Source organism: Lissotriton helveticus, chromosome 4_2 (genome assembly GCF_964261635.1).
Source record: "Lissotriton helveticus chromosome 4_2, aLisHel1.1, whole genome shotgun sequence".
Lineage (NCBI taxonomy): Eukaryota > Metazoa > Chordata > Amphibia > Caudata > Salamandridae > Lissotriton > Lissotriton helveticus.
This window is the reverse complement of record NC_136064.1, coordinates 134,249,684-134,263,124: the sequence shown is the minus strand read 5'-3', so window position 1 is coordinate 134,263,124 and position 13,441 is coordinate 134,249,684. Positions and strand designations below refer to the sequence as shown.

At 42.8% G+C, this 13,441-nt stretch overlaps 1 protein-coding gene across 2 annotated transcripts in view; it reads left to right on the top strand.

Annotated features, from left to right (window-relative positions):
- The window catches only part of LOC144752125 (histo-blood group ABO system transferase-like), a 179,470-nt gene that overhangs the window by 75,408 nt on the left and 90,621 nt on the right, over positions 1-13,441 (top strand). For both annotated transcript variants that reach the window (XM_078640070.1, XM_078640068.1), the window contains one exon: positions 10,025-10,147. In XM_078640070.1, coding sequence (XP_078496196.1) covers positions 10,025-10,147 — 123 coding nt within the window. The remainder of the gene's footprint in view (positions 1-10,024; positions 10,148-13,441) is intronic.

Here is a 13,441-nt window from a genome sequence, read left to right as displayed (position 1 = left end):
TATTACATTAAAATAAATGAATAAATAAACTGAGTGTGGTGTCTCTAAAGCGGGCGCTGCTCTTAGGATACAAATACCAAAAAATTGCATCCGCCATTGTCCCCATGAGTGGGAATATGACTCGTTACAACACGAACCAGCCCCTGCTGCTGACACGAACCAGCCCCTGGATTGACCCCACCGCAGGCTCCATGATTGATACAGGAGGACCTGTTCCCCTCGCACCGCCGAGATTCAGACAGCCCGCGATACATCGGATACCCTGCCCCTGTGCAGACACATCGCGTATTTGTACATTGCCATTCACTGTTCACGAAGATACTCCGGATCGGCACCAATATGCAGCACTTCTCAACCAAGACAACCAGTCCTGATGATGATCCCAATTCAAGAGGATCGAAACGCCGTTGACTCTACAGCGCAATACTAGGCGCACCTTCAATTGTGGCTCAATATTAAAAATTATAAATTACCTGTTACAGTGATGTCATTTTGTCACCGTACTTGAGCCTCTCACTGTATATTATTAGCACTATTGTCACTGTGCGCCGTCCACGCTGTCACCCTATCACTTGCCTCGCCACGGTCCCCACGTACACGTCCTTGAGCACCAAGTACACTATGCTTGTTACACAAATTGTTCTATACAGTGCTGCTTTAACTGTATATACCCGACAATAAGAAACCTTCTCAAAATACAAGATGATTTACAATGTTAAATCAATTGAGTAGTGGCCTCCTTATTTCTGTTTCTGTAATGTTTTTTGCAAACATGCGTATTTGCCTTTCACTATTACCTTTTGGGACACTGTTTATTTATGTAACATCATGCAAGGCGATTTAATGACTTTCATAGTAGTGGCTTTGCGTGGTAACAACGCAGTTGTAATGGCATTGCGGTGTGATGAACATGATGTAAAGGTTGTCTCCCCATATGGGGCTATAAACAAAATAGTTATAGATAAAGCCAACGATGTACGGAGCCAAGTAAGAAGATCCAGTCGTCATGTGCGGTCACAAATGGAGACAGGGCGGTTACAAGGAGGGACTAACAAGCCCCATAATGAGTTGGACGCCATCATTTACCAAGGACAAGGACACCAGCCAAACAAAAATATGGGCAGAGAGAAGGCGAGGCTTACACAGCATACTCGACTACTGCATGCCTCGCAGACCGAGCAGCGCATGCGGGCTGCCGCTAGCCTCGACATAAAAAAAAGAAATGATCAAACAACAGCGCGGGAGAAACAGTGGAAAAGAGAAATTGAAATCCGGCAACAGTGTGTCCCACGACGGCTTTTGCTGTCGTGACCGGCATGAGGTGCTTAGTACTGGCACTGATAAATGTTCCATTGTGCAAGCGGGCGCCAAGAGTCAGTCACAGCGTGCATATAGTCATGCTAAAGCTGTAGCTTCACTTTCCCTGGGCTGTTCACCGCATGGTATCCGACATAGGCAAGAAGTGCACTATCACTCCTGAGTAGCGGTTCAATGATGCTTCAACGTGGCGCCCTCACAGCTTAAGGAGTTCTTTGTTCCAGCACCATAAACCAGGCCCTCCAGGGGCCAGTCCAACTCTCCGCCAGCTGGTGACGTGTCAGTATCAACGCAAGTCCACAAACCTAGACATAACTGAATTCGTTTTTAATCTGAAGAACAAGCCCAGTAGACAGACCACCGGTGCTCAAACACTACTCCTGTCCATTGCCTCCATTCCAAATTTCATTGCTGCAGTCCAGTATACCTCCAGTGATGGGTATTTCAACACCATATCATAGTACTGAGCGTCTGACTCATATCACCTGGGGCATCCTGTCTGCACACCTGGGAACAGAAGGTTCACCCTCTTGGGAATGGTACATACCCTGTTTAAGAAAGAATGGTGTGTACCCTGTATAAGAAATATTGGTATATACCCTGTATAAGAAATAATGGTATACCCTGTTTGAGAAAGAATGGTATATACCCTGTATAAGAAAGAATGGCATATTCCCTGTATACGAAACAGTGGCTTATACCCTGTATCAGTAAGAATGGTATATACCCTGTATAAGAAAGAATTGTATATACCCTGTATAAGAAAGAATGGTACATACCCTGTATAAGAAAGAATGGTACATACCCTGTATAAGAAAGAATGGTACATACCCTGTATAAGAAAGAATGGTATTCCATGTATAAGAAATAATGGTGCATACCCTAAATAAGATGGTATGGTGTATACACTGTATTACAAAGAATGGTATATACCCTGTATAAGAAAGAAAGGTATATTCCCTTTATAGGAAAGAACGGAATATACCCATTATAAGAAAGAATGGTATAACATGTCTAAGAAAGAATAGTATATACTCTGTGTACGAGATAATGGGATATACCATGTATAAGAAAGAATGGCATATACCCTGTATAAGATAGAATGGTATATACACTGTATAGGATAGAATGGCATATACACTGTATAAAATAGAATGGTATATAACCTGTATAAGAAATAACACTGGGTCAGTTCCAATCTGGCTTCCATGAGACACTAGGAGTCTACCACAACACATTGGTTGAATCTTTATTGTAGGTATGCCCATATCATCAGACAACCAATCGCACAGCCCACATTGAGATTGTGCACCCAGCACCTTGTACCACTGGGATATTGCACATTGTCACCCTCTAATTGCACATATGCCTTTAGGTTAATCCTTCTGTGGCAGTTCTGGTATGCTATTTGCCCACAACTCGCGTCACAGCCAGAACTGCACCATGTAACAAAAAGTGGGGTGCTGCAAGGTCAGGTGTACAAACTCCTCAGCCACACCATCCATATATAGGGCCCGATTCACAGAACTAACTTAAGACAACATCCTAAACTTACTATAATACAGAAGTTAGGACTCCTAAATGCCTTCTCTGAATACCGAAATGAGTAAGTGTCTTCTGTGAATACCAAAATTAGTAAGTTTAGGATCTTGTCTTAAGTTAGTTCTGTGAATCGCCCCCATAGATCCCAACTACAGTGATACCCGTATTCACCCACTCATGGAGTCCACTCCAGTTTCCCTTGTGCAGAAAAGCCACAAGATATGTTGAGGGACATTTATGGGCATATGGCTCCCGGGTTTGCTTTCGTTGCAAAGCCCTCAACCACACATAACTAACCGTTGTTGCCCATATGTCCCCCTCTCTGCTCACCGCACATCATTCCACGCTCCACGCCAGGATACTCGCGAGTAACAGAGCGCATTATAAAATATTTAATAACATAACATAATAACATAATAATAACATATCCTAATGCCTTGAAGGTGGGACTTATTGTCTGGAGTCAACAATAATCTATCTAGTGTATTCTTTGTGGATGCTCAGTATCCTCTCTATTACGGGGTCCCCTTTGATAATCAATCATCTAGTAGTCCGGGGCGACCATCCCCTTATACCAGTGGGCAATTGTAACTTTGCCAATTCTATTCTTTTTCATTGTGGTCCCCATAGGAGCTGAAGCAATAGCCCATGAATGTCCCTGGAGATCTTTCTAGGTATCTGTATTGGGACAGTAGTGAAAAAAACACAGCAAACTCAGGAAAAAAAAACATTTCCCCATAGAGGAATTCTTCACACCATCGCCAGCAGCAACACAAGCCAGAACTGAAGAGCTGATTGCAAGCAGGACACTGCCACCATGATACTGCCTACTGGTTGAGGCACACCCTCAGCTATCTAATAGTTTCTGTCTCTCCGCTGGTGGTACCCCCGCTTTACTCAAGTCTGCCATCTGTCGTGAGGGTCGCTATAGGAACAGCTCATGATTTCTCCCACAACGCCGTGATTGATCCCTGAGACAGCACGCCGATTTCTACAGATGTGCTGACACACCGCTGATCGTAGACGGCCGCTTAAAGCATTGCTTAAGTCAGTGCCCTTAGGCTGATCTTGGATCGCCTTATCCCGGGGAACCAGAACACTTCATAGGCTATCCCCTACGACGTATGGGACACTCCAAACAAAGTATGAGCTCTCCCTACGCACGGAATCAAACCAAGCACGCCCTAACTCAGACAACCCAGTCCTGATGACGATCCAAACTAACACGGATCGAAACGCCGTCAACCTAACAGCGTATTAATAGGCGTACTCCTCTTCTGTGGCTCAACAACTAATCGAAAAATCTTGTGTATTGTGATATCACGCTGTCACCTACTTTGGAGCCACTGACTGTAAATAATTTACACTTCGTCACAGTGCGCCGTCCTTGCTGTTCACTTGTTTCACTTGCGCCGCTACTTTCACCACATTCACTTTCAAGCACCAAGTGTTCTATGGTAGTGCTCGCGACAACCGTTGGCCGACGGCAGCAGCCAACGGGTTAATCCTTAGTCCTGATATCTTGCCAAAGTGCTGTACAACACCAAAGGCTGCCTTTCTTATACTCAGCTAGCCTATGCAAATACAACATATTGTCTGCATATAATGATGAAGGCTTCCAGTTTTATATTTTTACAGATTAATACGGACAAAAACCAATGTATTTTGCGTCTGTAATTATATTTAAAAGTGCAAAAAATACAGAAACTTGTGCTTCTTGTGAGTGACTCTCTGGTGTGTCCTTCCAAGCCAACGGCTAAGCAGGAAGACAGGATAAGGAGTTAAAAACAGGATGAGATTTCCTTCAATACTGGTATTTGTTAACATACTATTGTATATTATGCTAATATTTACCTGTTAGTTTAGTGTTTTGTTATATTTGGCTGCATTATTTTCTACAATGTGACAGGCATCAACGCTTATGTGTATGTTTATCAGTCAAATAAATGTGTAAAAATATTATTTTACTACTACATTTATTCTTAAAACACACACAGAAATAAGGATAAATACCAATGTTACCGAAAAATAAATATGGATAAATACAGACGGAAATCTTAAAAAAATACATACCATGAAACTGGGAGCCATAATAATATACATAAATAGAGGCCCTATTGATAAATAGCCCACAATAGTGGTTGCCCTGTCAAATAGTCCCAGCCAGCAGCTATGGAGCTGTCACAAACAGCACCAGTGACAGCGCACAAGCCTGCCGTGTGGCATAGCCCAAAGGGCAGCTACATGATATTATGCTACCCGGGTTCTAGGATTTCACACATAGAGAAGTTCCCACTGCAGAGGGTCTACGGCCTTTTAAATGCATGTGGCCAACTTAGAACCTTGGCATATTCTGGCAAAGAGTAATGCAACAGCAAAACACACAAGATGATGGACGGAACGTTGAACATTGGCAAAACATTCACCCTCAGTCACAGATCAGTGTTTAATTCATCGTTATTTTGCTCACCAAGCCACCCCAGTTCAGACATGGTCATATGCAAATCAGTCTTGACCCTGTGCCTCATGGGAACAGTCCAGCCTGAACTGCCAAGCCATGTCCTCCCTGGACCGGAATCAAGCAACCTTTGATTGGTTTCTGGCTATCAGCCGTCTTCAGCCCGGACAACTTGACTCCAGTGGCGTAGTGAGCATGGGACCCTATGCCCAGACGTGGTAATGCAACACCTGTACCAGCCTTCTGATGTTTGGAGTTGTGCTGTGAGCGGGGACAAACCCAGACTAGTCCGGGTGGATCAAGTTTCGAAATCTAGCTCGCGATCTTTTGGCCAATACGCGATTGAGGGTCTTGTAATCCACATTCATCAGCAACAACGGATTATCCGAGGCCACCTTCTCGCTGTCCCTACGTGGTTTGGTCAGGGTAGTGATCATCACACGAAGTTGGCTCCAATCCTACAAGGTTTGGAGAAAGTTGTTCACTGTGTGCAGCATAAAATTCTATAGGGAACCTTCACAGATCCTCAATGGCCCCTCTGATTACTTACACTGTTATTACCTTACAAAGAAATTTGGCATCAGCGCTGTATAATCTATGGAACTTTGCATTTATAAGATAATCATGTATCACATGTGTATTTAGTACCCGCGTAAGGCATATAGGTATAGATGCATCAAAGGAAAAACCGGTCGCAAAGGGGCAGATTCTGAGAATCTGCCCCTTTGCGACCAGTATTTTTGCATTTGGGATGCATCATCCCAAATGCAAAAATCGCTATTTAAGAAATTGCAAAATTGCGATTACCTAAATTGCGATTGCATCTAAGGAATCTCAAATTGAGAAGGCTTAAATGCAATGCATCAAAGTAAAGAAATGAGAGATTTCGCTAATAGGGGGAGCAAATTACCATGAAGTTGAACTTCATGGTAATTTCCAAAAACTTTGAAAAATGCACTAAAGTACATTTTTCAAAGTTCAATTGTACACACACACATGCATATCACATATGCAGATTTCAGGGGTGCAACAGGGATTTCCTTTTGACACCCTGGCACCCTTAAAATTGCATTCTCAATTTGCGATTCTCTAATTGAGAATCGCAAATTGAGAATGTCTTCCCACTCATTCCTATGGGCCTCTAGCCCCATGGAATGAATGGGGAGGTATTCCTTAATTGCCACTCGCAATTAAGGAATGTTTAGAAATCGCTATTTTTTTGCGATTTCTACATGCATAGCTTTTTGCTTTTCCTTATTAGCGAATCCTTATTTTTCGCTAATAAGGAATCGCAAATGGCATTGTTGATGCATCTATACCATAGTTGTGGGTAGTATTCACCTAAAGACATGTTAATCCGTGCTTGTGTGTAGACCAGATTCCCAGCAGCGTCCTCAATGTACAGAATCTGCAAGCACTTCCTATCAGGATTAGCCAATCATGCAAGCAACCGCCCAGTTTTCCATTTTGTCCTGCCCCTTATAAATACACCTATTGTAGTCATAACCCTCCAAAAGCTCTACTGAAGCCAGCAATGTTTCTTGCTCTTCCCACACGCTAGTGCTAGAGGACAGATCAGTAACCACTCCTTTTTCCAAAGTATTGTGCAAGGTTTCTTGTGTAAGTATGTCATTATTAAGCTGTACTTTAATCCCTACTAATCTGGCAATTCAGTGCCCTCATAACACAACTTTAAAAGCTTCCCTCTCCACCAGGGAAGAAGCTGCCATGCCTTTGGTTTTGCCTATGTAATTCTTGGTAGGTACCCCAAGTCCTGCTCAAAACACTGGGTCCTCCAACAGTGCAACTTTGAGCTTCTATCTCAGTATCACTGTTTTAGGAGTATTGCAATTGATAGTCAGCAACAATTGATTGTGGTCCGAGTGAGTCCTGGCAAGATTCTCTGCACACACCACCCTCCCATGCATATCCGCACAACACAAAAACATATCAAGTCACACATGCAACTCATGTGTTCCAGACTAGAACGAGTACTCTAATTGGCGGGGATGGAGAATCCTTATAGAATCTCATACAGCCAGACCTTCATCTTTAACACCTTCGACGCTCATGACGAGCTCAGCTCGTCATGAGCACACAAGCTCGTCATGACCATTTTATTGCTCACATGCTGGGCTAAGCACACAAGCTCGTCATGACTGTTGGAACGCTCACACGCTGGGCTAATTCCCATGCTGTGCGAGCGTTCTACAGGAACGGGTGTGGTCATGACGAGCACAGCTTGTCATGAGCACACGACCACCGTGGCTCATGACGAGTTGAGCTCATCATGAGCACCGGGGCGCTGTGCACGCATCCCCTCCCCTCAGAACAGCGGGGAAATCAGCCCTGCATGCAACAGGTCAAGAAAGTTGAGGGGCTAGAAGATGCTTATGAACTTTTGTGCCCTTCAGTGCTGCTTCTTCAGCCGCCTGCCTCTGTTCTGAGATGTAGAGGGAACTAGGTCAGTAATTGTGTCTCCATGGCTTCCATACTGGCAAGGCAGCAGCACAGTAGTTCATAAGAGAATGATGATGGTATGCAGGCCTAGTCCTCCTCAACAGGATGCTCAATGAGTTAAAGATCAATTACAGCTTACTTTCCCAGGGACAAACAGCTGGGCTGATGCCCACCACCGGTCAGTGTACTGTGTGTCTCTACAATTCACATGTCCAGCCTATCAGTTTCTTCTTCTTTGAAAAGGAGTCTTAGAAGACTAAGGGTCCGATTCGCAGAACTAACTTAAGACAAAATCCTAAACTTACTACTTTTGGTATTCACAGAAGGGATTTAGTAGCAGTAAAGTAAGGATTTTGTCTTAAGTCTGACTTAAGACAGACTTAAGACAGACTTAAGACAAACTTAAGACAAAATCCGAACTTAAGACAGAATTAAGAGAAACTTAAGACAGACTTAAGGCAGACTTAAGACAGAATTAAGGCAAACTTAAGGCAGACTTAAGACAGACTTATGTTAGGATTTTGTCTTAAGTTAGTTCTGTGAATCTGCCCCTCTACCACTGTAGGACTCTGCAGTGGCATCTGCCCTTGTGAAGAGACCTAGCTACACATTCCAGGAACTGCAAAGGGAAAATAGGAAACTGGTTGAAAAGGTGGAGGATGTTCAGTATCAGTCCTCCTTTTTACAAAGGCCATTCTTATGCTAAAGAAATGTACATGCGCAGTTACGAGTAACCCTAATGACAGGTGGTTTATCGTAATTCACTCATTCTTATCTATGTTTGTGATGGACTATGCATAACATTACTGGTTGTAATGCCCTTGGACATGGCAGTCGTTACAAACAAGTAAATACAAGGCCTCAAGCTCCTGATGATATTTTTATTGGATGCAAGTAGGCACTGCAAAAACTATAGTTAACGGTCTCAATCAGGGACTTGCACATAGGGCGTCCAAAGGGCTACACCTAGGATCCTACGGCACTCATGTACAAAGATTTTGCATCAGGGTTGCATTACTTTTTTGACACAGCACTGCTTCTAAATCTCATTTGGTATTTATAAAGCCACACATGTCAATTTGCGTCGCATTGTAAGAACGCAACACAGCGCATTCAGCTGCCTTCCGTTACTTTGCACCAGGGATGGGTTCCACTGATGCTGCATGGGCGTTCCCGTGCATCCTTCCATAGAGTTTTATGCAAACCCAAATTTAAAAAGGGGTGGAGGCATGAATTTACGTCAAAATGGTGCAACTGTCTGAGGCTCGTGTAATGATAAGACATATTCTCCTTGATTTTTCCTCTTTGCATATGGGCTGCATTCTGCAGCTCACAAACAAGAAGGAAAAAGCCCCAAGGGTATATCTTTTGCAATAAGATACCCATTCCTGCACAAAAACTATCCTGACCACAACGCAGGCACCCTTGCACTAAGGCTGGAGGGGGGCCTGTGTTGGCTTTAGTTAGCACAGACAACAGAACTGGGGTGTTTATTTGAAGATATGGTGCAGTTCTTTCACGCAGTGTATCAACTTTATTTACTGCACTGCGTTTCGCGAATTCTTTGTAAAAATGCCCCCGTGCGGGGGCCAATACCAGTTCTCCTCATCCTCAGGCACAACCAGGGTGCTCTGAGTATCACCAGGAGTGATACTCTGTGCTGCTTCTGGACTTTCCCCGCAAGAGAGGACATCACGCACATGAGCTGTGGACTGCATGCAACATCAGGCCGAGAAAAGTTGCTTGCATTGATTTCAGTTCCACAGCCAAAACATGTCCCAGCATGAATATTCTTCCAAATAATGAACTAATATACTGTTTAAACATAGACAAAAAAGAAAAGGGCTTCGACAGCACACCTCTTATAACATCAATAACATATATGGGAATATGTAGTCCCAATCAATTTAGGTATAGAGACAATCACAGCAGTTTTAGTCAGACATACTTTTATGTGTATATATAAATGATTGGTGTATATTTTAATATTTCCAGCCTTGAAAAAGTCTTTGTAAGACGAAACACGTGTCGGCAAGCCGGGTGCTGGGAGCTTTTATTGAAGTGTTTTTGGAATAAAAGAATATCAAGATCACTACACGTCTTGGATCCCTATGTCTGACTAAAACTGCTGTGATTGTCTCATTCCTAACTTGGGAGTTAATGGTAAAGCTGTTAATTAAATCAGTCTGCTGAAAGGTAAAGCAAATAAGTCACTACTGAGATACTAAACTCAACTTTTGTTTAAAGGCCTTCTACCCAAGAAGATCTGAATTGCAACTTCCTGGAAGAACTATCTGTTCCTGCTACCCAAGAAGTTAGACGAGATCTGAATTGTAGCTGCTTGGAAGAACCTCTTCCTGGGATACCAAGGTGAGTTTTTCAATTAAGTTCCTATATTCTATTTCTATTCTCTATTAGATTATTCTTAGCTCCTGCTCTTCAGCTGAATCATGTACTCCATAAACATGAATTAGCTAACTTTTGAGAGCTAAAAAACTGTAATTTTTCAGAGATAAAGTTGAAAAAACTTTCTATATCTGAAGCTGTATTGCAGAAAATGCCCAGAGGGAGCAACTGGCATGTGCACCCATTGGGCGTGGCCCCATGCCAATAATGGAATCTCTTTGCCTCTGCGAAGCTCTCAGGAGGCGCACTAAAAGTGCCGGCACAAAAAGGTGGAACACGGTCAGTGCTCCCCTTGACAGCAGCTCCCAGGGGGGCAATGGAGTTCAATGGTGTCATTCACTGCACACCTGCAAAGGGGTCTCCAATCTCTCTTTAAAGTGCAGGTGGCGGCTACCTGCACAATGAAACCTAAAGCGACTGCCCCAGGCCAACACGAGTTTGCGGCTGCCCCGAGGGCAGCACAATCACTGTAATAGTGCACACTTCCCTTGTTTGCTCACAACGCACCTATTTAAAGGTGAGCAAAGGTGCAAACTGGAAAAGTGCACCCTATGTGTAATAAGTACCCTAGATGGTTGGGTTTGTGTGAGTTTGTGAAAGACCTGTGATCATGCATCTTCAAATAATAGAGTGATCTGATTGGCTGAGGAGTCTTTTTTCCCTGTCAGTTGTCTCACTCCCAAGGTAGCTCATGCTCTGATTGGCTGGCCTCAACATGAAGAGAAATATTGTGCCTCCTATTTCAGGACACGGGCCCTCGTCCCTGTGTCCTAAAAACAAAAACACATAAAGCATAAGGGGTCAGGGTAGGGGTACCCTTCCCCTTTACTGTGTGTGTTTTTTTTGTGGGGGTGGGATTTTTTTTTTAAAGATTCTTTGGATTTTCCATGATGGATTCCCCACTGGAATCGCATGGGAGCTTAGGGGCTGCACTGCCTTCCTTGAAGATATTTTGGTGGTGGACCTGGGTGTCTGCGGTGGGTTTCCATGAACAGTTTAAAGCCGTGTGCGGTTGGCTGCCCTTGTGATTGTAACTATAACACACATCCTCGCCATGTCCTGCTTATGACCTCAAAAATTGAAGCACTCATGAGATTTTCTGTGACATCACTGATAACATCACTCACGACAACTGAACTGACACACTTAACAATGCTGTGCATGGCCCGGGCGGGCAAGGGAAATCAATTTTTTGGTTTGCTAAAAACTTTGTTGCCATTTGACGAATATTCACAAACCTTTCCAAAAGACAAAAGGGGGTCCCAAAATGTAATTTTCTCATTCAATTTCCATAAAGAAATTCAGACCCTGTTACAGCCAATGCAGCTGAATGATTTTCACCAAATTTGACAGAAAACTGGACGATTACCCAGAAAGTGTGCTTTTTGTTATTTGGTGTAAATTCGTTTAGTATCTTTGGGAAACTAAGGTTGGATGGCTGTATTTGCAGGACTCTCGCAAGAGTCCTGTGGGCATGCAGCATCAAATAATGAGTGAGTGAGAAGCTCCTTTGAGTACTTTCAAATATAAAAAGGCTACAATAGATGATTCAACCATGCCGGCATATTAGTTGTATATGGCCACATGCATCATTGTAGGATTTTGCATTCCCTAAATTGCGAAAATTAAGGAATCGCAATTTAGGAATTGCAAAATCCTATGCATCAAGAAATCCTAATTTTTTTTAGGATTTCTTAATTTTCGGAATTTGCGATTCCTTAATTGCGAATCGCAATTAAGGAATGGCATTACATTGATTCCAATGGGCCTAGAGCCCCATAGGAATCAATGCCGTTTTGCATTTCTTTTTTTTGGAAATCGCAATTTGTTGATGCATTGCAAGGGTGCAGAGGGGGGTCCAAAGGACCCCCCCTGCACCCCTGAAATGTATTTTAAAGTGCATGTTTCACACACACATGTCCTAAGGACATGTGTGTCTGTAACATGACACTTTCCAAAATGCATTTTTGTGCTTTTTTAAAGATTTTCGCAAATTAACACGAGGGTCAACCTCGTGTTAATTTGCACTTCCTATTTCAAAATTCGCATTTTTAAAAAAATTGATGCATTGCATTTAAGGAATCGCACAAATGCGATTCCTTAAATGCATTTGCATTTTTAGGAAATGCAAAAAAAAGCGAATTTTGAAACATTGTTTCATGCATCCCAAAAACGTATTTAGGAAGTGCAAACGGCCGAATTTACCGATTCGCACCGTTTGCACTTCCTAAATAGGTTGATGCATGTGGCCGATAGTCTCTAATTCAAAAAAAAAAAATTTTAAAAGTAAAACTTTGGTATATGTAAATTTACACAATTGTATGATTGTATGGGTGTAGTTTTACTCTTTGCATTTTGCAAAACTTTACTGAAGTTTTGTCAAACCCAGGTTTGCAGACACAATCCAGGAAGAAGTTTATGAATTTTTTTATGGCTTTACATCAGACAGAGTTTCTGCTGGTATAATTGTACAACTGCATCAGCTGAAATGGCGTCACTATTGAGCAGTGCAACGATTTCTGGGGGGGGGTTTCTGCACAGGGAGGAAAACCTTTTCCAACACCCCCTCCAATTTGGTAGGTTTTTTTGTGCTACCTTCTCCTACTCACCCTGGCAAGGAAAATACTCATGCCTTCGTCAGTCGAACATCACTGACCATTGCCATGGTGAAAAGGGATTGGAGAGTAGCTTTAGAAACCCCCCCACAAATTAATAGAGTTTGGGGCTCTTCCTAAATTTATACGGAAAACCTGACCTTGAACACCCACTCCCGGGTACTGGGGTGGAATTTGTTGTTACACCATTGTGGGAGTAATAATGTGTATGGAAAAAAGGCTTTACAAGTAAATGTTTTTGGGGCGGATTCACAAAAGTAATCTGAGACAAAATTCTAACTTTTGCTATTCACAAAGGACATTTAGGAGTAGTAATGTTAGGAATCCTAATTTTACTACTCCTAAATGCCTTTTGTGAATATTGAAAGTCTTAAAGTTAGAATTTTGTCTCAGATTACTTTTGTGAATCGGGCCCATAGTTTTCTGAATATCTTGCACTTGTATTTGAGCATGTAAATAAGATTTACATGCACAAATAACTTTGTGAAACGAAACCCTTCCCACTTGCTTCTTACTCACTCAGGCCTCAGATATAAAATTAGAAAGGGGCATCCAACGCCAGACAAAGATGGTGTTAGTTTCCAGGGTATGACCAGACGTGGGTCCCTTGCTCACTTTGCCACTTCATTCGAGCTAGCCTGGC